At 36.6% G+C, this 27,161-nt stretch overlaps 1 protein-coding gene across 2 annotated transcripts in view; it reads right to left on the bottom strand.

The window, feature by feature from the left end:
* Positions 1–27,161, bottom strand: part of RNF17 (ring finger protein 17) — a 112,615-nt gene that overhangs the window by 20,266 nt on the left and 65,188 nt on the right. For both annotated transcript variants that reach the window (XM_053901192.1, XM_053901191.1), the window contains exons 24-29: positions 22,182–22,272; positions 20,885–21,000; positions 18,973–19,259; positions 17,495–17,658; positions 2,361–2,480; positions 1,110–1,190 (exon numbers count right to left, since the gene is read on the bottom strand). In XM_053901192.1, the coding sequence (XP_053757167.1) occupies positions 1,110–1,190; positions 2,361–2,480; positions 17,495–17,658; positions 18,973–19,259; positions 20,885–21,000; positions 22,182–22,272 (859 nt within the window). The remainder of the gene's footprint in view (positions 1–1,109; positions 1,191–2,360; positions 2,481–17,494; positions 17,659–18,972; positions 19,260–20,884; positions 21,001–22,181; positions 22,273–27,161) is intronic.

Genomic DNA, 27,161 nt, shown 5'->3' on the forward strand with positions numbered 1-27,161 from the left:
AGTCAGTCAGTATTTCTTAGTATATAAAGTCACAGGAGCAAGTCTGGGTAAGGTCTGTTATGGCAGTAAGGGCTGTAGGGCATGCACATTCATGGTTTCTGGCAATTTAAGCAGCCTTGGGTATACTATGAATTGTTCTCCTGTGTTAAGCTAAACGGCAAAGAATTTTGATCTCTATCTTACTGCCATGATTTTCCACAAGGGCTATGAATAACCAGAGAGGGGCTCTTGGTACTAACATCAGCAACATTAAAGCTTCTGTACTGTTTATATAAGTAGGTCTGTGGCTCTTGTTAAGTCTTTATCATCCTGTAGTCAGTCACCTTTCATACAGAAATACTTTCCTTACAGTGTTTGTATCCTTCTAGTGGAATCCTCAAACATAGCTGCCGATCAATCTCATTACCTCACTGCTCAGAAACCTCCAATGGGCTCCACTTATTCACCTCTACCTCTCTTAAATCCTATTCACCACCACTTCCCTCACAAAACCTCTTTTATTCTAGCCAAACAGTTATGCTATTTCCTAATTGTACCGTGCCCGGTTCTGTTTCTTTATGCTTACTTACGAATTCTATTCCCCTGGTCAGGAGAACTTTCCCAACTTTTAAGGGCTACCTCACTTACCATCTCTAAGTTCCTATTACACTTACTCTTTTTACCAGTCACTTGGCTCTTGGCATGTCACTTTGTAGTGTGAAGTTTTTAGGTTTATATCTTACATCTAGTTGTTTCACTAACTACATAAGGTCTTTGAGCACAGGGGCTCACCTGCACCTCCCACAGTGCTACGTACATGGTCACATCCTGAGAACTACTATGTATATTTATAAACATCTCCAATTCTTTGATACTGCTCCTTATTAGGTTGTTAATAAAGAATCTTTCGGATTACTGACTTTAGTGCTTATGAAAGTTCTCAGGAACTTGCTCAAAATTAGATTTAAAACAAGCCTAGAAACCAAAGTGGTAACTTTTCTATGTTACTGAATAAGTTATATTCAAATAGGAACATTTTTCATCATTAAAATATCCCTCAAATTATATTACCTACACCACTTTATGGCCAATAACTTAAATCAACAATATATGCCTTGAATATAAATTACCATAATGTGAATTTCCACCTCTCTCTTCGAAAGCAGTTCCTGAAGGAGTTCTATTGCATCTGGTTGCCAGACATTCCCAACCTATTTGGGATTAATAAACTCAGATTCTTTCACACTTTCACAAAATATGACAGAGCAGAAAGCAAATGAAGTTATATAAAAGTAGCCATAAACAGGTAACAGGAGACAGTAGTATAAACTATACGAGCAGTTTTAAGAGAATATCATGGCCATATGAAACTAATAATTTGTCTGAGCTTCCTTCCCTCACTACAGTTCTCTCTTAAAGCATTTTAGGCTTTAAAAATATAAACCTACATTAAAAACAAAGCATCACAAAATTTTTTTTTAAAACACCAATATACCAATGTGGTGCTTGGATAATGCCTAAAATAGGTATTATTAAGGAGCAGTGATTGTTGTGTTTTTAATGTTAAGACATTCATGTGGCGAAGAATTGGGGCCTCCTGCCAAAAGCCACTGAGGAGCCTCAACTTTCCACCAATGCCACGTGAAAGCGATTGGGAGGCAGATCCTCTACCGCAGTGAACCCTTCAGATGACTGTACATATTCATGCAGTTTTACTAGGGACTCTGAGCCAAAACCACTCAGCTAAGCTGCTCCTAATCCCTGAACCACAGAAACTATATGAAAGAAAAAAAAGTTTGTTGATTTAGACTACTAAGTTTTAGCTTAATTTGTCATGCAGCAAGAGATAATTAATACACCACTTCTTTATCTGATTTCCAGCTTCAAATCTGTTGTGATTTTATTTGATGAAGAAATAACTAAATTTTAACAGTCTTAAACTTACCCATCTATGAAGATATTAGGTCTCTTTACTTATTCAGATTTTTTTAAATGTTTATTTTTGAGAGAGACAGAGAGACAGAGACAGAGACAGAGCATGTGTGGGGGAGGGGCAGAGAGAGAGGGAGACACAGAATCCCAAGCAGGCTCCAGGCTTTGAGCTATCAGCACAGAGGCCAATGTGGGGTTACAACTTGTGAACTGCACAATCATGACCTGAGCTGAAGTCAGATGATTAACTGACTGAGCCACCCAGGCGCCTCTCAGATTTTTTTTTTTTATCCTTCAGTTTGATTTTGTAGTTTTCTTCATAAAGGCCCTTTAGCTGTCTTAAGAAACTTATTTCTAAGTATTTTATTATTTTTGCTACAACTGAAAGGGATTGTTAATAAAAAGACAATATTTAAAATTAATCATCCTACAAATTACAATTTACTCACAGATTTGGTATTATAGAGCTGGCAAGGAATACAAAACTGGGGTGTATCAGGATATAGTAAAATAGGGTAAAGGTGACATTGTGGAATCTTCTCGGTGAATCCATGATCTAAATATTGTACCTGAAACAGAACAAATAAAATGTATAATTTAAATTTACTATTAAAAACTAGGGGCCAGTAGGGACTCAGGTATTTAAAAAAACAGACATCCTAGAAAGAGATCTAAATGGATTTGAAAATTTTCCAGAAAAAAAGAAACATTGTATTCCTTCATTCCATACATAGTGTATTAAATTTCATTGTCAAAAGTTTTTTTTTTTTTACACATAAACCAGCTTTTTTTTTTTAACAGAGTCTTCTGAGATTTACAAATTCCTTTATAATTTCTTTTGAAGATAATTTAATTTTGTTTTGTTTTTCCTAAGTATTTTAGAAGTGGTTTACTAAATACTAAGTATTTAGAAATGGTTTACATTTAATAAAGAAGTATACTGGTTTGTTTTCTTGTTGAATTTTAAGAGTTCTTCACACATTTTGGATAATAGTCCTTCATAAGATGTGTCTTTGGCAAATATTTTCTCCCAGTGTGTGGCTTGTGTTCTCATTCTTTTGACATTGGCTTTCACAGGGGAAGTTTTTCATTTAAATAAAGTCCAGTTTATCCCTTATTTTATGGGTCTTCTGTGCGATATCTAAAAAGTCATTACCATCCCCAAGGTCATTGAGGTTTTCTCTGCTATCTTCTAGGAGTTTTATAGTTTGTGTTTTGCATTTAGGTCTATGATCCATTTTGAGTTAATTTTTTTGAAGAGTGTAAAAGTCTGGGTCCAGGTCCATTTTTGTGTGTGTGGATGATCACTTGTTTCTGCAGCATTTACTGAAAAGACCATCTTTGCTTAGTTGTTTTGCCTTTGCTCCTTTGTCAAAGATTAGTTGACTATATTTTTGTGGGTCTATTTCTAGGCTCTCTATTTTGTTCCATTGTTCCATTTGTTTATTTTTATTTTTCTGCTAATACCACAATATCTCAATTACTGTGACCTTATAGTTAAATTTTGAAGTAAGGTAGCATCAGTCCTCTGATTTTGTTCTTCTCCTTTGTGTTGGCTATTCTGGGTCTTTTGCCTCTCCCTATAAACTTTAAAATAAATTTGTTGATATCCACAAAACAACCTGCTGGGATTCTGATTGGCATTGCATTGCATCTATAGATAAATCTGGGAAGAACTGACATTTTGACAATATTGAGTCTTCCTATTCATGAACTAGAATATCCCTCCAGTCATTTTGTTCTTTGATTTTGTTCATCAGAGTTTTGTAGTTTTCCTTGTATAGATAGATCTTGTACATATTCAGTTAGAGTTATACTTAAGTATTTTGTTTTTTTGGGTGCTAATGTAAATGGTATTGTATTCTCAGTTTCAAATTCCACTTGTTCATTGCTGGTCTATAGGAAAGTGACTGACTTTTGTATATTAACCTTGTATCCCGCAACCTTGCTATAATTGCTTAGAGTTCTAGGAATTTTCTTGTTCATTCTTTTGCATGTCATCTGTAAGCAAAGTTCTTCCTTTCTAATTTATCTTTTATTTCCTTTTATCTGATTGCATTAGCTAGTACTTCTATTATGATGTTGAAAAGGAATGGTAAGAGGGAATATCTTTGCCTTGCTCCTGCTCTTAGTGAGAAAGTCATGAGGTTTTCACCATTAAGTATGATGTTAGCTGTAAGTTTTTTGTAGTTTTTTTTTTAATCAGGGTAGGAAGTTCCTCTCTATACCTATTACAGACTTTTTAGTATGAATGGGTATTAGATCCTCTCAAAAGCTTTCTTTGCATCTACTGATATGATCATGTGATTTTTCTTTTTCATCCTGTTGATGTGATAGATTACATTAGCCAATTTTCAAATGTTGAATCAGCCTTGAACACCTGGGATAACCATTTGGTCATGATGTATATAATTACTTTTATACATTGTGGATTTGATTTTCTACTATTTGGTTGAGGATTTTTGTATCTATATTCCTGATACTGGTCTGTAGCTTTATTTTCTTGTAATGTTGTTGTCTATTTTTGGTATTACAGTAATGTCGGCCTCATAGAATGAGTTAGGAAGTATTTCCTTTGCTTCTATCTTCTGAAAGAGATCTTAGTAAAATATCTTCCTTAAATATTTGGTAGAATTTACCAATGAAACCATCTGGGCCAGGTGCTTTTTGTTTTGGAAGGTTATGAATTACTAATTCAATTTCTTTATTAGATATAGGACTATTCAGATTTTCTATTTCTCTGTGTGGGTTTTGACAAATTGTGTCATTTTAAGGAATTTGTTCATCTAGGCTGTCAAATTTGTGAGTATAGATCTACTAATAATATTCCTTTATTATCTTTTCATGTGCCCTCTTTCATTTCTGATATTAGTAATTTGTGTCCTCTTTTTCTTGATTAGCCTGGTTGCAAGCTTAATGATTTTATTGATCTTTTCAATGAAACAACTTTTAATCTCATAGATTTTCTTTCTTGATTTTCTGTTTTCAATTTCATTAATTTCAGCTCAAATTCTTATTTTTTTCAGCTTAACTTTGGATTTAATTTTTTCTTTTTGTAGTTTCCTCAGGTGGAAGCTTAGAAAATTGATTTTAAATCTTTGTTCTTTTCTAATATATGCATTTAATGCTGTGAATTTCCTCTAAGCAATGCCTTCATTGCATCTTATAAGTTTTGACAAGTGTTTTCATTTTCATTTAGCTCAAAATATTTTTAAATTTCTCTTGAGATTTCTTCCTTGACCCATGTGCTTTTTAGAAGTTTGTTGTTAAACCTCTATGTATTTTGGGATTATCGTTCTGTTACTGGTTTCTAGTTTAATTCTATTCTGGTCTGAGAGCCGACATTGATTTCTACCCCTTTAAACTTAAAGTGTGTCTTATGGCTCAGAATGTGGTATATCTTGATAAGTATTCCATGTGAGCTTGAGAAGAATGTATTATTGTTCAATGAATTAGTCCAGAGATGCCAATTATATCCAGTTGATTGATGGTATTTTTGAGTTCAACTATGTCCTTACTGATTCTCTGCTTGCTAGACCTGTCATTTCTGATAGAGTGTTGAAGTCCACAACTATGTTAGTGGGTATTTCTCTTTGCAATTTTATTAGGTTTTGCCTCATGCAGATTTACTCTTTTGTTGTTATACACATACATATTAGGAACTGTAATGTCTTCTTAGAGAATTGACTCCTCTGTCATTATGTAATGCCCTTCTTTATCCCTGATAACTTTCCTGCCTTGAAGTCTACTCTGAAATTATAGATATCCCTGCCTTCTTCTAATGAGTGTTGGCACAGAATATTTTTCTCTATCCACTCATTTTTTTTCCACTCATTTTAAATCTATATGTGTCTTATACTCAAAGTGGGTTTCTTGTAGACAACATACAGTTAATTGGTACATTTATTTGTTACTATTTTCCATTTACTGCTTTTGTTCTTTGTTCTTGTTTTCCACTATTTTTCTGCCTCGTGGTTTTAAATGAGCATTTTATATAATTGCATTTTCTTTTTCTTAGCATATCAATTATACTTTTTAAAAAGCAATTTTTAGGGGCAACTGGGTGGCTCAGTCAGTTAAGCATCTGACTATTCATCTCAGCTCAGGTCTTGATCTCTTTGTTGTGAGTTCAAGCCCCACGTTGGGCTCCACACTGGGCATGAAGCCTACTTAAAAAAAAAAAGCAATTTTTAGTGGTTTCCATTTAGTTTACTATAATACTGAATTATTATCATTATTAAACATTTACACTGAATCCAAGTCTATTTTCAAAAAACATTTACCACTTTGCAGGTATCATGAATACCTTATAACAAAACAATCCTAATTCCTTTCTTCCATTCCTTGTACTATGGTTATCTATTTCACTTATATTTAAGCAAGCATACATATGCATTTGGTATATTTGTATATACATACATAAGCATATATACTAACCACATTGTTGCTATTATTACTTTGAACTATTATGCTACGTCAATTAAGAATAAGAAAACTCCAAGTTTTATCTTATCTCCACTTATTTCTTCTTCAGTTCTCTTTACTTAGATCTGAGTTTCTGACCTTTATTATTTTCCTTCTCTTTAAAGAATTTTTTGTACTATTTCTTGCAAGGCAGGTCTACTAGCAACAAGTTCAATTTTTGTTTCTCTGTGAAAGTCTTTATCACTCAGTTTTGAAGGTTAATTTCACAGTTTGGTGGGGTGTTTTTCTTAAGATTTTAAACATTTAAACCCACCTTCTTCTTGTTTGTATGGCTTCTGAGGAGAAATTGGATGTAATTCTTAATTATTTTTAAAGTTTAGTTATTTTGAGAGAGAGCGAGAATGCGCATGTGAGCAGGGAAGGGGCAGAGAAAGAGGGAAAGAGAATCCCCAACAGGCTCACAACGTGAGCACAGAGCCCAATGTGGGGCTAAATCCCATGAACCATGAAACCATGACCTGAACTGAAATCAAGAGTTGGACGCTTAACCAGCTGAGCCACCCAGCTGCCCCTGGATCTAATTCTTTGTCTCTCTATAGGTGAGGTCCATTTTTCCTCTGGCTTTTTTCAGGATTTTTTCTTTAATTTTCTGTAATTCCAAATGATATGCCCAGGTGTAGTTTAAAAAATTTTTGTTTTTGCATTTATCCTGGTTAGTGTTCTCTTAGCTCCTGGAACTGTGGTTGAGTGTCTGACATTAATTTGGGGAAAATTCTCAGTTGTAATTATTTCAAATACTTTTTCAATCCTTTCTTTTACTGGTATTCACATTATCCACATGTTATACCTTTTGTAGTTGTCCTTGGGTATTTGAATTTTTTTTTTCAGTCTTTGTTCTCTTTTCAGGTTGGGAGGTCTCAAGATGTGTGGTGTGTGTGTGTGTGTGTATACACACACACACACACACACACACACACACACAATCTGTGTCCAGTCTACTAATAAGTCCATCAAATGCATTCATTTTTGTTTATGTATTTATCTCTACTTTGTCTTTTCTTAGTATTTTTCTCTCTCTGCTTACACTGTCCATGTGTTCTTGCACAGTCTACTTTATCCACAAGAACCCTTTTCATATTAATCATAGTTGTTTTAAATTCTCAGGTAATTCCAACATCTCTGTCATGTCTTGTTCTAATGTGTCTCTGTCTCTTCCAGTTGTGTTTTTTGTTTTAATATGCATTCCAATTTTTTTCTTTTTAAAAGTTAAAATTTATTTTAAAAAATTTTTAATGTTTATTTATTTTTGAGACAGAGAGAGACAGAGTGAAAGTAGGGGAGGGGCAGAGAGAGAGGGAGAAACAGAATCTGAAACAGGCTCCAGGCTCTGAGCTGTCAGCACAGAGCCCGATACGGGGCTCAAACCCATGAACCGTGAGATCATGACCTGAGCTGAAGTCAGACGCTTAACTGACTGAGCCACCCCGGCGCCCCTTAAAATTTTTTTTAATGTTTACTTTTTAGAGAAAGAGAGAGAGCACGAGTGGGCAGAGGGCAGAGAGAGAGAGAGGGAGACACACAATTCGAAGCAGGCTCCAGGCTCTGAGCTGTCAAAACAGAGCCTGGCATGGGGTTCGAGCCCACAAACCATGAGATCATGACCCGAGCCGAAGTGAGATGCCCAACCGACAAGTCACCCAGGCGCCCTGTTAAAATTTATTTTAATTGACATGTAACATTAGTTTCAGGTATACAAATAATGACTTGATATTTTTATATAATGTGAAATGATTGCCACAATAAATCTAGTTAACATCCATCGCCATACATAAATTTTTTTGTGTGAGAGGAAAACTTTAAGATTTACTCTTAGCAATGTTCAAATATACAATATAGTATTATTAACTATAGTCACCATGCTGTACATCCCCATGATTTATTTTATAGCTGGATGTTTGTATTTGTTGATCCTTCACCCACTTTGTACACCCCCACCCCTTCATCACTTGGAACCACCAATCTGTTCTCTGTATCCATGAGCTTAGTATTTTTTGATACTGATGGTGTTTTATTTTTTATATTCCACAAATAAGTGAGATCATGTGGTATTTGTCCTTCTCTAACTTTATTTCACTTAGCAGAATGCCCTCAAGATCCATTCGTATTGTTGCAAATGGCAAGTTTTCCTTCTTTTTTTGTGACTGAATATTCCATTGCATGCATGTGTGTGCGTGTATGTGTGTGTGTATATATACACACACACATATTCTTTATCCATGCATCAATAGACACTTAGGTTGCTTCCATATCTTGGCTATTGTAAATAATGCTGCAATGAACATGGGGGTGCATATACATACATATATGTGTGTGTGTGTGTGTGTGTGTGTGTGTGTGTGTGTATTTTTTTTTGCATACAGCTTTTTGAGTGTTTTCATTTCCTTCAGATAAATACCCAGAAATGGACTTTCTGGATATGGTAGTTCTATTTTAATTTTTTGAGGAACCTCCATACTGTTTTCTGTAGTGGTTGTACCAATTTACATTCCCAGTGCACAAGGGTTCTCTTTTGTCCACATTCTCACCAACACTTGTTATTTCTTGACTTTTTAATAACAGTCCTTCTAACAAGTATGAAGTGATATTGTACCTTTGAGGTGCATTTCCCTAAAGATTAGTGATTTTGAGCACATTTTCATGTACATGCTGGTCATCTGTATGTCTTCTTTGGAAACATGTCTATTCAGATCCTCTACCAAATTTTCCAATCAGATTGTTTTTTGCTATTGAGTTATATGGGTTCTTTATATATCTTGAATATTAGCACCTTATGGGATACATGATGTGCAAATATTTTCTCCCATTTGACAAGTTGCCTATTCATTTTATTGATGGTTTCCTTTGCTGTGGGAAATTTTTTAGTTTGATGTAGTCCTAGGTGTTTATTTTTGCTTTGGCGGCCTTTGATGGGTCACCAAGACCCATCATCAAGGAGTTATTGCCTGTGTTTTCTTCTAGGAGTTTTAAGGTTTCAGGTCCTTATTTCAAATATTTGATCCATTTTGAGTTAATTTTTGTGTATAGTATATGATATAATCCAGTTTCATTCTTTTGCATGTTGCCGTCCAGTTTTCCCAACACCTTTGTTGAAGAGAAGGTCTTTTCCCCATTGTATATTCTTGGTTCCTTTGTCATAAATTAATTGACTACATAAGCATTCGTTTATTTCTGGGCTTTCTATTCTCTTCCACTGTGTCTGTTTTTATGCCAGTGCCGTACTGTTTTGATGTACTTTTTAAAGTTAATAAGGAATGTCAATAAGTGATTTATTTTGCCCAAATGTAATGAAATTAACATATTACTATTTAATTGGGTTGGTTCAGCAATCAGCATTTAAAAAAATGAAATAGAACTGAATAAAAGGTATCTGAGTACATTACAGGCAGTTAGGGTGAGTACAGTTTAATGTAATATATTTTTTTAAGATTTTATTTTTAAGTAATCTCTACACCCAATGTGGGGCTCAAACTCACAACCCCAACATCCAGAGTCACATGCTTCACCAACTGAGCCACCCACGCACCCCTAATGTAATTTTTTTTCCAATATATGAAATTTATTGTCAAATTGGTTTCCATACAACACCCAGTGCTCATCCCAAAAGGTGCCCTCCTCAATACCCATCACCCACCCTCCCCTCCCTCCCACCCCCCATCAACCCTCAGTTCTCAGTTTTTAAGAGTCTCTTATGCTTTGGCTCTCTTCCACTCTAACCTCTTTTTTTTGTTTTTTCTTCCCCTCCTCCATGGGTTTCTGTTAAGTTTCTCAGGATCCACATAAGAGTGAAAACATATGGTATCTGTCTTTCTCAGATATGGCTTATCTCACTTAGCATAACATTCTCCAGTTCCATCCAGGTTGCTACAAAGGGCCATATTTCATTCTTTCTCATTGCCAGTAGTATTCCTTTGTATATACAAACCACAATTTCTTTATCCATTCATCAGTTAATGGACATTTAGGCTCCTTCCATAATTTGGCTATTGTTGAAAGTGCTGCTATAAACATCGGGGAACAAGTGCCCCTATGCATCAGCACTCCTGTATCCATTGGGTAAATTCCTAGCAGTGCTATTGCTGGGTCATAGGGTTGATCTATTTTTAATTTTTTGAGGAACCTCCACACTGTTTTCCAGAGCGGCTGCACCAGTTTGCATTCCCACCAACAGTGCAAGAGGGTTCCCATTTCTCCACATCCTCGCCAGCATCTATAGACTCCTGATTTGTTCATTTTAGCCACTCTGACTGGCGTGAGGTGGTATTGCTTTGTATTTCCCTGATGAGGAGTGACGTTGAGCATCTTTTCATGTGCCTGTCGGCCATCCGGATGTCTTCTTTAGAGAAGTGTCTATTTATGTTTTCTGCCCAATTCTTCACTGGGTTATTTGTTTTTTGGGTGTGGAGTTTGGTGAGCTCTTCATAGATTTTGGATACTAGCCCTTTGTCCGATATGTCATTTGCAAATATCTTTTCCCATTCCATTGGTTGCCTTTTAGTTTTGTTGGTTGTTTCCTTTGCTGTGCAGAAGCTTTTTATCTTCATGAGGTCGCAGTTCATTTTTGCTTTTAATTCCCTTGCCTTTGGGGATGTGTCAAGTAAGAAATTTCTATGACTGAGGTCAGAGAGGTCTTCTCCTGCTTTCTCCTCTAAGGTTTTGATGGTTTCCTGTCTCACATCCAGGTCCTTTATCCATTTTGAGTTTATTTTTGTGAATGGTGTGAGAAAGTGGTCTAGTTTCATTCTTCTGCATGTTGCTGTCCAGTTCTCCCAGCACCATTTGTTAAACAGACGGTCTTTTTTCCATTGGCTGTTCTTTCCTGCTTTGTCAAAGATTAGTTGGCCATACGTTTGTGGGTCTAGTTCTGGGGTTTCTATTCTATTCCATTGGTCTATGTGTCTGTTTTTGTGCCAATACCATGCTGTCTTGATGATTACAGCTTTGTAGTCGAGGCTAAAGTCTGGGATTGTGATGCCTCCTGCTTTGGTCTTCTTCAAAATTACTTTGGCTATTCGGGGCCTTTTGTGGTTCCATATGAATTTTAGGATTGCTTGTTCTAGTTTCGAGAAGAATGCTGGTGCAATTCTGATTGGGATTGCATTGAATGTGTAGATAGCTTTGGGTAGTATTGACATTTTGACAATATTTATTCTTCCAATCCATGAGCAGGGAATGTTTTTCCATTGCTTTATATCTTCTTCAATTTCCTTCATAAGCTTTCTATAGTTTTCAGCATACAGATCTTTTACATCTTTGGTTAGATTTATCCCTAGGTATTTTATGCTTCTTGCTGCAATTGTGAATGGGATCAGTTTCTTTATTTGTCTTTCTGTTGCTTCATTATTAGTGTATAAGAATGCAACTGATTTCTGTACATTGATTTTGTATCCTGCAACTTTGCTGAATTCATGTATCAGTTCTAGCAGACTTTTGGTGGAGTCTATCGGATTTTCCATGTATAATATCATGTCATCTGCAAAAAGTGAAAGCTTAACTTTATCTTTGCCAATTTTGATGCCTTTGATTTCCTTTTGTTGTCTGATTGCTGATGCTAGCACTTCCAACACTATGTTAAACAACAGCGGTGAGAGTGGACATCCCTGTCATGTTCCTGATCTCAGGGAAAAAGCTCTCAGTTTTTCCCCATTGAGGATGATGTTAGCTGTGGGCTTTTCATAAATGGCTTTTATGATCTTTAAGTATGTTCCTTCTATCCCGACTTTCTCGAGGGTTTTTATTAAGAAAGGTTGCTGAATTTTGTCAAAGGCCTTTTCTGCATTAACAGGATCATATGGTTCTTATCTTTTCTTTTATTAATGTGATGTATCACGTTGATAGATTTGTGAATGTTGAACCAGCCCTGCATCCCAGGAATGAATCCCACTTGATCATGGTGAATAATTCTTTTTATATGCTGTTGAATTCGATTTGCTAGTATCTTATTGAGAATTTTTGCATCCATATTCACCAGGGATTTGGCCTGTAGTTCTCTTTTTTTACTGGGTCTCTGTCTGGTTTAGGAATCAAAGTAATACTGGCTTCACAGAATGAGTCTGGAAGTTTTCCCTCCCTTTCTATTTTTTGGAATAGCTTGAGAAGGATAGGTATTATCTCTGCTTTAAACTTCTGGTAGAACTCCCCTGGGAAGCCATCTGGTTCTGGACTCTTATTTGTTGTAAGATTTTTGATAACTGATTCAATTTCTTCGCTGGTTATGGGTCTGTTCAAGCTTTCTATTTCCTCCTGAGTTTTGGAAGTGTGTGGGTGTTTAGGAATTTGTCCATTTCTTCTAGGTTGTCAAATTTGTTGGCATATAATTTTTCATAGTATTCCCTGATAATTGCTTGTATCTCTGAGGGATTGGTTGTAATAATTCCCTTTTCATTCATGATTTTATCTGTTTGGGTCATCTCCCTTTTCTTTTTGAGAAGCCTGGCTAGAGGTCTATCAATTTTGTTTATTGTTTCAAAAAACCAACTCTTGGTTTCATTGATCTGCTCTATAGTTTTGTTTATTTCTGCTCTGATCTTTATTATTGCTCTTATTCTGCTGGATTTGGGGTGTCTTTGCTGTTCTGCTTCTAGTTCCTTTAGGTGTGCTGTTAGATTTTGTACTTGGGATTTTGCTTGTGTCTTGAGATAGGCCTGGATTGCAATGTATTTTCCTCTCAGGACTGCCTTTGCTGCATCCCAAAGCGTATGGATTGTTGTATTTTCATTTTCATTTGTTTCCATATATTTTTAAATTTCTTCTCTGATTGCCTGGTTGACCCATTCATTCTTTAGTAGGGTGTTCTTTAACCTCCATGCTTTTGGAGGTTTTCCAGACTTTTTCCTGTAACTGATTTCAAGTTTCATAGCATTGTGGTCTGAAAGTGTTCCTGGTGTGATCTCAATTCTTTTATACTTATGAAGGGCTGTTTTGTGACCCAGTATGTGATCTATCTTGGAGAATGTTCCATGTGCACTCAAGAAGAAAGTATATTCTGTTGCTTTGGGATGCAGAGTTCTAAATATATCTGTCAAGTCCATCTGATCCAATGTATCATTCAGGGCCCTTGTTTCTTTATTGATCTGTGTCTAGATGATCTATCCGTTGTTGTAAGTGGGATGTTAAAGTCCCCTGCAATTACCACATTCTTATCAATAAGGTTGCTTATGTTTGTGAGTTGTTTTATATATTTGGGGGCTTCCGTATTCGGCACATAGACATTTATAATTGTTAGCTCTTCCTGATGGATACTCCCTGTAATTATTTTATAGTGCCCTTCTTCATCTCTTGTTACAGCCTTTAATTTAAAGTCTAGTTTGTCTGATACAAGTATGGCTACTCCAGCTTTCTTTTGACTTCCAGTGGCATGATAAATAGTTCTCCATCCCCTCTCTTTCAATCTGAAGGTGTCCTCAGGTCTAAAATGAGTCTCTTTAGACAGCAAATAGATGGGTCTTGTTTTTTTTATCCATTCTGATACCCTATGTCTTTTGGTTGGCACATTTAGTCCATTTACATTCAGTGTTATTATAGAAAGATATGTGTTTAGAGTCATTGTGATGTCCGTAGGTTTCATGCTTGTAGCGATGTCTCTGGTACTTTGTCTCACAGGACCCCCTTAGGATCTCTTGTAGGGCTGGTTTAGTGGTGATGAATTCCTTCAGTTTTTGTTTGTTTGGGAAGACCTTTATATCTCCTTCTATTCTAAATGACAGACTTGCTGGATAAAGGATTCTCGGCTGCATATTTTTTCTGTTCATCACATTGAAGATTTCCTGCCATTCCTTTCTGGCCTTCCAAGTTTCAGTAGAGAGATCGGTCACGAGTCTTATAGGTCTCCCTTTATATGTTAGAGCACGTTTATCTCTAGCTGCTTTCAGAATTTTCTCTTTATCCTTGTATTTTGCCAGTTTCACTATGATATGTTGTGCAGAAGATCGATTCAAGTTATGTCTGAAGGGAGTTCTCCGTGCCTCTTGGATTTCAATGCCTTTTTCCTTCCCCAGATGCGGGAAGTTCTCAGCTATTATTTCTTCAAGTACACCTTCAGCACCTTTCCCTCTCTCTTCCTCCTCTGGAAGACCAATTATGCGTAGATTATTTCTCTTTAGTGCATCACTTAGTTCTCTAATTTTCCCCTCATACTCCTGAATTTTTTTATCTTTTTCTCAGCTTCCTCTTTTTCTATAATTTTATCTTCTAGTTCACCTATTCTCTCCTCTGCCTCTTCAGTCTGAGCCATGGTTGTCTCCATTTTATTTTGCAGTTCATTTATAGCATTTTTTAGCTCCTCCTGACTGTTCCTTAGTCTCTTGATCTCTGTAGTAATAGATTCTCTGCTATCCTCTATACTGTTTTCAAGCCCAGTGATTAATTTTATGACTATTATTCAAAATTCACTTTGTTATATTGTTTAAATCCATTTTGATCAGTTCATTAGCTGTTACTTCCTGGAGATTCTTTTGGGGGGAATTCTTCCATTTTGTCATTTTGTATAGTCCTTGCAGTGGTGCGGAACTGCAGGGCACTTCCCCTGTGCTGTCTTGAATAACTTGTGTTGGTGGGCGGGGCCACAGTCAGACCTGATGTCTGTCCCCAGCTCACTGCTAGGGCCACAGTCAGACTGGTGTGTGCCTTCTCTTCCCCTCTCCTAGGGGCGGGATTCACTGTGGGGTGGCATGGCCCGTCTGGGCTACTTGCACACTGCCAGGCTTGTGGTGCTGGGGATCTGGCGTATTAGCTGGGGTGGACTGGCAAGGTACACAGGGGCGGGAGGGGCAGGCTTAGCTCGCTTATCCTTCGGAGATCCACTTCGGGAGGGGCCCTGCGGCACCGGGAAGGAGTCAGGCCCACTGCCAGAGGGATGGATCCGCAGAAGCATAGTGTTGGGTGTTTGCATGGTGCAAGCAAGTTCCCTGGCAGGAACTGGTTCCCTTTGGGATTTTGGCTGGGGGATGGGCGAGGGAGATGGCTCTGGCGAATGCCTTTGTTCCCCACCAAGCTGAGAATCTGTCGTCCAGGGCTCAACAACTCTCTCTCCCATTGTCCTCCAGCCTTCCTGCTCTCCAAGCAGAGCTGTTAACTTATAACCTTCCAGATGTTAAGCCCCGCTTGCTGTTGGAACACACTCCATCTGGCCCCTCCCCTTTTGCAAGCCAGACTCGGGGCCTCTGCTTGGCCGGCAGGCCGCCTCTCCGCCCCGGCTCCCTCCCGCCAGTCTGTGTAGCGCGCACCACCTCTCCGCCCTTCCTACCCTCTTCCGTGGGCCTCTCGTCTGTGATTGGCTCCAGAGAATCTGTTCTGCTAGTCTTCTGGCAGTTTTCTGGGTTATTTAGGCAGGTGTAGGGGTAATCTGAGTGATCAGCAGGACGCGGTGAGCCCAGCGTCCTCCTATGCCGCCATCTTCCCCTAACCCCCTGTAATTATTTCTTAAAGCAGACCACAGGATAAACTTTAAAGATATCAGGTTAAGGAATGAAAAATTTATTGTGTATACTTGAAATGTAAAATGACCTTAAGAAAAAATAAAAAGTAATTATTAAAATACCAAAGTATAATACAAATTTAAAACAGAGATCTTAGTGTGAGAAAAATCAATGTTCACCACCATCCTATTTATTTATATTCCATACACGTAAAGTTCATGTGTCATGACAACAATGCAAGTTTATTTGTTTATTTATTTATTTCTGTGGGAGAGAGAGACGGAGACAGAGCATGAGAGGCTGACACAGAATCGAAGCAGGCTCCAGGCTCTGAGCTGTCAGCACAGTGCCTGACGTGTGGCTCAAAATCACAAACCGTGAGATCATGACGTGGGCTGAAGTTGGACGCTTAACCAAATGAACCACCCAGGTGCCCTGATTTTTAGTTTACTTTTACATTAAAAAAGAAAAAGGGTTACCTAAACAATTCAAATGTACGTGAAAGTGGACCCATTTGCATTTAAACACATGAATCTTTAAGTATCCATATGCTCAAATACTGAAAATTTGAAACCATTTCACTTTTATTAAAACAATTTAAAGCTTATAGTCCAGCAGAAAAAGCACACGACTCAGATTGGAAATTTAGCAATCAGATGCATAGGTATGAATGCCAGCATCACTACTCACTGATATGGTGACCTTGGGCATGTCACTGGATCTAAATATCAATTTACTTATTAGTAAAATGTGAATAATCTATTCGATAGTTGGAAATGAATTATAAAATATGAATGCACACATGTGAAAGAAGCTTAAAAACCTGAAGTGCTATGTAATTGTTAGGTATCATCATCAAATACGTAACAAAAGTCTTGTGCAAGTAGAAACAAAAGACTTTTCTCTTTAATTTTTCCTCCCCCCCCAAGAATGCAGTTTTTCAAAATACGCAGCTCTCTCTGAAGATTTTGCATGAAACTCAAGTACTACCTCAGTATTCTGGAAAGATAAACTGTTACTGTGAAAGGGTAAATTAGCTGGGCTGTAAACAAATTTGCTAAGGAAATATCTAACATATTGGAAAACAAGCTGCCTTACTTGTTTGTGTACGAACAGGGCTGCCAATTACAAGTAAGTGGTACCATTAAGGCACCAAAAGTCAAATCTCTACCTGGAAATATTTTTTGATTATTCAAGTTAATAAATATACTTTAAAGTAAAAATTCTTATTCATTCATTCATTCATTCATTCATTTTTGAGAAAGCACACACATGTGTGCATGTGCAAGTCGGGGAAAGGCAAAGAGAGAATCCCAAGCAGGCTCCATGCTGTCAGCACAGAGCCTGATGTGGGGCTGGATCTCACAAAATCATGAGCCAAGCTGAAATCAAGAGTCGATGCTTAACCAGCTGAGCCACCCAGGCCCCTATTTAAGTTCTCTCTACACCCAACATGGGGCTCAAACTTATGACCCCAAGATTAAGAGTCACACACTCTGACTCAGCCAGGTGCCCTGGAAATAAAAATTCTTATTATGAATGAATGTATAATGTATCTGGTCTTCCTACAAGACTGAACTCATTAATACATGTTTTAATCAAACTTTCATGTATTTATACTCTAAAGATCACTTAACATTATAACATTTAGCCTTAAAGTAGTCACAAAAGTATACCAGACTCACCTTAATACTGCCGCCAACAACTTCCATTACCTTGCCTCGATACCACATAGTATCTGATCCTCTTACTGCACAGGCTTCTCCCTTTTTCCAGAAATAAGGCTCCAAAAGACCAAGGCATTTTAAATTACTTTGAATTTCATTCATCATTTTTGTTAGCTCAAATTCTGAAGAAATTATTAAAAATAGAAAGCATTTAGGAAGAATTTCCTCCCATTTTCAATATGAAATCATCAATAACCTTTAATAATCTCATCACCGGGATAATAGTATAAGGAACTACTAGAGCTTTAATAAAAATATAACTCCTTCAGTAGCTTCCATACGTTTCAAAACATGGAACTAACAGCATGTAAATAATTATTCTGATCTCTGGTTATAAATGTAAGCATTATTTTGGGAATAAAGCATGGTTAAAAGCTCTAAACACATTAACAGAAAGCCTAATATAAAAGACCTACCATGTTAAGATAATGTCATTTTACCAGCATACTTAAGTAAAGTAGAACACAAGTCAGGTGTTACTTGATGCTTAGATAGACACAACATAATTCTGGGATATAAAATTAAAATTCTAATGTTGCTATTTGCTGCTAATTGGCTCATCATTTCCACAGTAAATACATATCCCCATAACTGATACCACTGAAGGCAAAGTATGGGGGCAACTGCCACATCAGTTCTACCACTTTAGTTGTGTGATCTTGTTTCTTTACCTCCATGAGCCTCAGTTTAATCTGTAAACCTGGTATGACAGAACCTGTCTCCATTATCAGTATTGCGGGGGATTAAATGTAAAACATCTAGCACATTGCCTGACAACATAACAGTCAACCAGCTTTAGCTATGACTATTCACTTCTAGAATAGCAAATTGCACAGATTTGCTTTGTGTTTGAACCAGAAAAACAGGGTTTAGGAGGTCAACAAATGAGACAAAAATTTCAACAAATGCATAGCCATCATACCCCTATCCATAGCTGGAATACTTATTATGGAGCTAATGGACTTAAATACCCATGAGTGCTAGAGCTGCTGTCAGTTACAAAGTATGCTGGATGCACCCAGGTTGTAGTAAGGAGACATTTGTACATAAGCTTAAAGAGATAGCAGGAAGGAGATGAATATTCTCAAAGGGCTCCCAATCTCCAGTCATTCGTTGTGGTTTCTTTCCTCATTCTACAGAATATGAACTTTTGTATTCTTTTCTCTTGGAGAGCTCCCAAACTTGCATAAGTGCCAGGTCTTACAAACCTGGAACCAGCTCCATGTTTTTCTTACGCCCAGTGTCTATCCCTGATGTCTCAACAAATGATTTTTATGTGAAAAGCACTTTGCATGAGTTATTTTCACAAAAAACCTGTGAAAATGAGGTTAAATCTTGCCCAAGGTATTTCAATCTATGTATACTTCATAGAGAACTGGGCTGCTAGCTACTACTTTTAGTGATTAATCAATCCCACATAACATAAAAGATATTACCTGACAACTTAGGTACTACAAATATAGTTCCATCATCGCCAATGCAGCTGACTGTTGCCTCAAATACTTTCATGTTAGGAATAGCTGGTGGTTTGTAGCATCCAGTGGTTCTTGGTTCTGGAATTTTCTGTTTAAATTCAGATACCTTGTGTTCACTGATAACATCAGCAGCTTTTTTGTCAGGGTCAAAGTTAGTCTTAATACACTTTGTAAGCATTGAATCTTCTTGTTCTGGGGGGATTTCCAAAGACTTCTCAGATGAATGGCTGTTATTTAATTTTTTAATTCTGTAACATCCAAAAAATAATATATCTAAACATGAGCAAATGAAAACATTCTTTGGAAAACGATATAAAGAGAGTCCTTCAAATATACTAGAAATTTAAAGAAAATATTTGTTCTAGTATAGGATACATTAGTCTAATTTGTTACATAAAAAAGAGCATAATTTAAGTTATAATAAAAATTGTTTTAAATTATAAATCAGCTTGAGAAAAAAGTAATATAATTTCACTTAAATGTTTTAAATTACTGTCTCATATTTACATGTTATTCTGTCTTAAAATCTCAAAGTATGTTACAAGTATTGTACAATTAACTAGATCTTAAAGGGAAATACAACATCTTCAGGCTAATTCTAATTTAGTCCACAGACAGAACATACACACATTCTATGAAAATAATACAAATAATAAGTCCCTTAAAAATAATTCAGCACTACTGAGATAGTGTCAGTGGTAATAAGCTATAACTCATAATTTTTTTACTTCCTGTCATTCCCTTCCAGTTAAAAAAATGTACGCATACTATAAAAAAAACCTATAGGAAATATTGTTTATTTTCATAGCATTGTAGGTTTTTGTTTCTTCTACTTTCTTGTATTTTCTTTAAAAAAAAAAAGGAGATAAGCACTTGTGGGACAGCTACATAATTCTTCAACTAACATCGTTCCCACTTGGACTTCAGCCTTGAGACAGCTAATAGTTTTAGTGTCGTAAAAGCAGTAAAGAACATCACGGTGGTACTTGTTAGCAGTGTTAACTTGCCTAGCACTTTCCACTTTACCATTCTTTTACCAAGGAATTGCTTTAGCCTAAAGCCAGTGAACCTGAAAAGAGGCACATGCAGGATATCTTTACGCAGAGCCTTGCTGTATGCCAGTACACGCTACCATGCTTACCTAACTACTTCATGCCCCATTTTATTTTTGATTTCTCATTCTCCTACCATTACATCAGGACCGGGGTCCTGGCCCAAATAAGTTAATTTATAATAGTGCAAGATAAAAAAAGAGATCTGGCCACGTATGGTACAAAGTGGCTACTTGGAACATGTGTTTGCAGTTCTAATAGGCCTTGTATCTAGTAGGCAAGAAATAAAAAGCAGCAGCTAGGGCTATAGCAATATCCTCATCCTTTGCCTCTTGTACCAATGGTACCTTAAACCACAAACTTAGTACCTGAAAGGTCTTTAAATTTAAATATTGTTCAATTACTTTTCTGCTATCCATTCGTGTTTCACATAAACACATTTTGGTATATACCTACCACAATTTCCAACATAAAGCTTCAACATTTCTGTCTAAGCAAATGATGGCAAAGGGCTCAGATATGGTACCCAGTACGTAATTCTCTTTTCCTTTGGTTTAGAGTGTAAATGCCAAAGCAAAAGGGAAAACATAAAAGCAGAAATGTCAGTAGGGATTTAAAGATGTAAGAGCTAATGAGCCTGAATAAAGAAATAAGCAATCCTGAATGAATTTATTTCTGAGCTGACTTCTCAAGGTTAAGTTTATAAATCATTAGGAGCAAGCAAGATGAAATTCAGGTTTGAAAGCACACAGATATAAGGATTTACACAGGCAAATAAGAAGCCTTCATTATAAACTGGTGTTAAAAAAAAAAGTCCATACCTCCTTTCTCTCAAAGCCAAACCCTTTTTAATCAAATATTTAGAAACATCGACACGCTCTCCTTTCTCATCTCTGCAGAAAATTTTCACAGGTAATGGCCATGTTGTATTGTTTTCCTGCAGTGATTTAAGAAAACAGTAAATATGAAATACTAAAATGAAACCTTATAAACAACATACTTCTCACAGGCATTTCCTCCACATTTATCCAAGTCAGAAAAATAAATTTCCAACCTAGTAAAGTTATTTTGGTACCTGACTCTATCAGAGAGAAAATAACATGGAAGAGAGTCAAGTGGGACAGATAGTTGGTTTGTGAAACGTGTCAGGAAGACCTCACTGTCTTATCTTGTTTTAAAGTTTATTTATTTTGAGAAAGACACTGAGTAAGCAGGTGTGCATGAGTCGGGGAGGCAGAGAGGGAGAGACAGAGAGCAGGTTCTGCAACATCAGTGCAGAGCCCAAAGCAGGGTTCAAACCCACGAACTGCGAGATCATGACCTCAAAGTTGGACGCTCAACTGACTGAGCCACCCAGGCACCCCAGGAAGACTTCACTGTCAAGGTGAAACATGGGTGTATCTGTCAGGGGAGGCAGACTGCAAACTTTTCTTTCAGCCCAGAACAGGCTGGGGGAACATAAGTTACAAATTTGTCTATCTTCCTAAACCGTTTGCAAATTGTAGAACTGAAATGTATTTTCCCAGGTGTGCTGTGTGTGTGTGTGTGTGTGTGTGTGTGTGTGTGTGTGTGTGTAAAGAAAGGAAAGTGCTGCAAGGCCTATATACTCTGCTTCACATGGAATTAGGAAAATAGAGAAAGTACACATAGAAAAAGTAACACGGAAAAATTACCTAAGAAAATTCTAATCATTAACACAATAAAATTAACACAATAAAAGGTATCCCATTGGAATAAAAGTAAAGAAAGAATACTTTTAAGGGTTCTGAAAAAATATATCCTTCTTCTCAAACCTATACTTACACAAACACCCATTTTTACGCATACAATCAATATGATTTCACTAGAAGACTAACTCTTCAGTTTGTAAAGAATAGCAAAAGGCTTTAGAAATGCTCTCTAGCATGTTTTTTGACATGCAAATTATCAACTCAAGATTATTACTTTAGAAATGTTTTGATTAATTCATATAATCATCTATGGGGTATCTATAACAAACAGGTGTTATAACTTGAAATAAGACCAAAAAGGCTGTCAAAAAATCCAAATAGTTTGCTGTTATTTTCTCAACAATAAATTGTAGAAAACATCATTGTAACTGTTTAGCCCACTACACACCTGTAAGATTATGGTTGCTACAGCTCCAGTCAGGTACAATGAAAGACAGTCACAAGCTGTAGCTGTCCACTTGTCACTCCCACCAGTTGGTCTAAAACAACAAAAACAGACAACTTGTTTTATAACAAATAGCCTAAGATACAGAAATATAAAAGAACCACTATATGTATATATTCATATATATATGAACAAACTTCATATGTAGTGAGAAATCAATTAAAGCATGGCTTCTGTTATTTTCATAATTTTCTTCTGTTTTCATAGACTTTTGCTTATTCCTCTCTATTCTACTTAGGGATCATATCATATGCTAACATGTATATCTGTTCTGCAGCTACACTGAGAACCCTTAAAAAGGTAATGTTTTACGTATTTTTTTTTTTTTTACCTATTATGTACATTTCATACATGCTGAGTAGACTATAAACTCTTGAGAGTGGGGATAACGTATTATGTGTTATGTCCATCATCATATCCCTAATGCCTAGGATAGTGCCTGGCACACAGAAAGCACTTTAAAACTATTTAATGGAAATTTAAAAAGAACAATCCCTTTGCAAGAATGATTCCACTGCCCAAACATTTTTGAAAGCTTTTTTCTGGAATTTAAATCTAATATGAATTGCTACCCATGAATATTAGCCTCAATAATTTATGGACAATTTATTTTTAATATTCATGGTAAAAATGTTCAATAGGGGTGCCTGCGTGGCTCAGCTGGTTAAGCATCTGACTTTATTTATTTATTTATTTACTTATTTGAATCCAAGTTAGTTAACATAGTGTAATAATGATTTCAGGAATAGCATCCAGCTCTTGATTTCGGCTCGGCCAGGATCTCACTCACAATCATGAGATCAAATCCTGTGTCAGGCCCCGCACTGAGCATGGAGCCTGCACAGGATTCTTTCTCTCCCTCTCTCTCTGCCCCCTCCCGCTCACGCGTGCACTCTCTCAAAATAAGTAAACGTTTAAAAAAATGTTCAATAAATATTGACAGGTCAATGAAAAGCAGAATATTCAATTTCCTCGTCTATTTTAGTTTGTGGAATTGAAACTGACTTTCCATCAAATCCGCCTCCAAAGAATAAAGAACTGGTACCATGAAAGAGATTACAAGTATCATAATGCAGGCTCTAAAGGTTCTCTATACATGATTTCTAGATCTGGAGTTTCAATGGAGTCGACCCATCGGGTAAACAACTAACCTGGCCAATCTTTTCACATTAATGAGTGAACAAAACCAACTGTGCATGTAGTTTGACCAAGTAGGATTTAGTAAATATGCTACACTATTTACTAAGAAGCCCAAATGATGTTCTTAAGAATTAAGAATTTAAATTACCAGTGACTCTTAGAATTAGTTGCGGTTTTTAAAATTTATTATGACGATATTCAGATAAAAATCAGTGTTAACAGGGGCACCTGGGTGGCTCAGTTGGTTGAGTGTCCGACTTTGGCTCAGGTCATGATCTCGAGGCTCATGAGTTTGAGACCCACATCGGGCTTGCTGCTACTAGCCTCTCAGTGCAGAGCTCACTTCGGATCCTCAGTCCCCTTCTCTCTGCCCCTTCCCCACATGCACTCTCCCCCAAATAAATATTTAAAAATAATCAGTGTTAACATTAAGATTTTCTTATGCTCTATTATGAATATACATTTTGTAAATATTAACTTTTAAGATTATGAAAGTATTTACAACATTAAAAAATTCTTTGGTCTGTATTCATACAACTCTGTTTCAGTTGGGAAAGATGAAAAGGCTCTGGAAATGGATAGTGGTAAAGGTTGCACAACATTGTGAATATGTTTAATACAACTGAAATGTACACTGAAAATGGCAAAATATATATGTTTTGTGTATTTTACTATAAGAAAAAGATTTTTCAGAAGGGTAGTAAATCATAGTGATTAGAGCTCCAATTCTTCTTTTAAAATATCTACCTATTTATTTGTCTATAGCAGGGGAGGGACAGAGAGAGGCAGAGAGAGAATCCCAAGCAGGCTCTGAACTGTCACCACAGAGCCTGACTTGGGGCCTGATCTCACAAATTGTGAGATCATGACCTGAGCCAAAACCAAGAGTCAGGCGTTTAACCAAGCCACCCAGGCACTTTGCTCCAATTCTAAATTCAGACTTGTTTATAATCCTAGCTCAAAAGTTAATAGATGTATTACTCTGGAAAATAACCTCTTGAAGACTCAATTTTCTTATCTATAAATAATACCTTATCTATAGCTTAAAGGTTTATTGTGAGGATTAACTAGAGTAATGCCTGTAAGACAATTAACACAGGGTCCAGAAGTGCTAAAGGTTAGCCAGTATTAGACTCATGAAATAATGGTATTCCATTTGAGTCCAAAAGATATAATTCAAGGTGTGTATAGGAACACATTCTCTACATTATTGGATACAATTAAAGGATTGATGAATTCTGTTCAATTGCTCTGATTGAACTGTTCAAGGTAGAACTGAAAATTAGGATAAAATATTTTTTAAATTTTTAAAAAGTTTGTTTTTGAGAGAAAGTGATGAGCGGGGGAGGGGGAGACACAGCATGTGAAGCAGGCTCTGCGCTGACAAAGAGTGCCCGATGTAGGGCTCAAGCTCATGAGCCATGACATCATGACCTGAGCCAAAGTCAGACGCTTAACCGACTGAGCCACCCAGGCGTCCCCAGGATAAGAATTTTCAGGATGGTTGGCCTGAAATTTCCATTCCAGGGCATTAAATTCTTTCAATTTATAGAACAAATTTATTGATGTGGCCCCACAGTCACTCTTAGTAATCGCAGACAGTGGAAAAGGTACCTGTAAGATTAGAGAAATGTTCTGTGCAAACAGGCAGATTATGGAAACTACTATTGATAAGCTCTTCAAGAACATTAAATAAATGGTCTACCAGCAATTAGAACAGAAAGGGGTCACTAAGAACAAGGTATCCTATTGTGGAGACCAATTTTAATACAGTGTGGGGAAATACTAGTGACTGAAAGAGATGTGCTCCACAGCAGTGAAGTCAGCTGGTCTTGACTGTTCATTTATTAGGGCTGGTATAAAAAGAATTACTGTCATGATGCCCCTAAGATCTCTGAGTTCCAATTCTAAGATTCTATATATCTCTTATTTTTATTAAAGTATAATTAACAAAGTTATGTTAGTTTCTAGTGTACAACATATTGATTCAATAATTCCATACATTACTCAGTTCTCACCCTGGTAAGTTTGTCACCATACAACATTATCATAACATTATTGACTATATTCCCTATGCTGACTTTTCATCTCCATGAATTTTATGAAGGGAGTTTTTTTTAATTTCATTTCCCTTTATTTTATAAAGGGAAGTTTATACTTCCTAATCCCCCTTTATAAAATTCTATAATTCTTATTACAAAGAATTAGATTTATTTCCATGGATTTATCAATGAATAAATGTGCCCTACAAACAGAAAACTGCCACTTCTGTATTTTTCAAAAAGAAATCTGAGGACAATACATACCCATATTAAGTCTCATAGGAATCTTCTATGAACAGTTATATACAAAAAATTGGGACAAATGGATAAATTCTTAGAGACATAGAATCTTCCAAGACATAGTCAGGAAGAAATAATCCGAACAGACCGACTGGTGGTAATGAAAGTGAGGCAATAAAAACAAACAAACAAACAAAACAAAAAAAACCCCAAACCTCTCAACAAACAAAAGTCCAGGATCAGATGACCATACAGGTGAATTCTTCCAAACATTTAAGAAAGGGATAATAATATTTACCCTCAAACTATTTCAAAAGTTAAAAAGGAAGGAATACTTCCTAACTCATTCTATAAGGCCAGCATTACTCTGGTACAATGGGATATCACTTCACACATCTTCTTCATCCACTCATCTACAGGTTGACAGGTTGCTTTCCTATCTTGGTGAGGCTACTGTAAAGAATGCTGACATGAACATAGGGGTGTGTATGTCTTTTTGAATCAGTGTTTCAGTTGTGTTTTGATAAATACCTAGAAGTGGAATTGCAGGATCATATACTAGTTCTATCTTAAATTTCTGAGGAACCTCTTTGGTGTTTTCCATAGTGGCTGCACCAACTTATATTCCAACCAATATTACATCAGTTTCCCTTTTCTCTACATCCTCACCAACATTTGTTATTTCTTGTCATTTTGATAATAGCTATTCTAACACGTGTGAAGAGATATCCTATTGTGGTTTGACCATCTGTAAGTCTCCTTTAGAAAAAATGATCTATGTGTAAGACCTGAAACCATAAAAACTCTAGAAAAGAACACAGGCAGTAATTCCTCTGACATTGCCCATAGCAACATTTTTCTAGAGATGTCTCCTGAGGCAAGGGAAACAAAAGCAAAATTAAACTATGAGGACTACATCAAAATAAAAAGCTTTTGTATGGCAAAGGAAACAACCATCAAAACAAAAAGACAACTTACTGAATGGGAGAAGATATTTGCAAATGATACATCATCATGTTTTAAATGAAAGAAAATTTCCTGTGCTTTTAGAAGGAAGAGGTAGATCACTATTGCTTTCCTAGCTTCATGGCTTTAGAACTCTCTGGTGCTGTTCTCCCAAAGTGACAGAAAATATGGCCTCATACTTTGATATCTTGCTCCTCTCCCCTACTTTTATCTGCATCTTTTCTCTCCTTTGCCCCAGTGTCTGTCTTGCTCAAATTAGGCTCTATCCCCAACAGTTTCTGCTCAGTGTGAGGTCATGGAAGAGAGCATCAGTTTACTTCCAAAGGTTATATGGCTAAGGTTCCAGCACCACAAAAATGCGGCACATTATAGATCTCTCACATCCAATTATGAAGAGCATCTTGCATTATTCCCTTCTTGGTCTTGGTTGTTGTTCTCAGATTGGCTTACATTGGCTCCAGTGAAAACCTGTTGTCAATTACGATTCTCAGAGCTGTTAGAATCCCAGTCAGCCTTCCTTCCACACAAATGCCGA

This window comes from Panthera pardus, unplaced genomic scaffold (genome assembly GCF_024362965.1).
Source record: "Panthera pardus isolate Hobbes unplaced genomic scaffold, ASM2436296v1 HiC_scaffold_1, whole genome shotgun sequence".
NCBI lineage: Eukaryota > Metazoa > Chordata > Mammalia > Carnivora > Felidae > Panthera > Panthera pardus.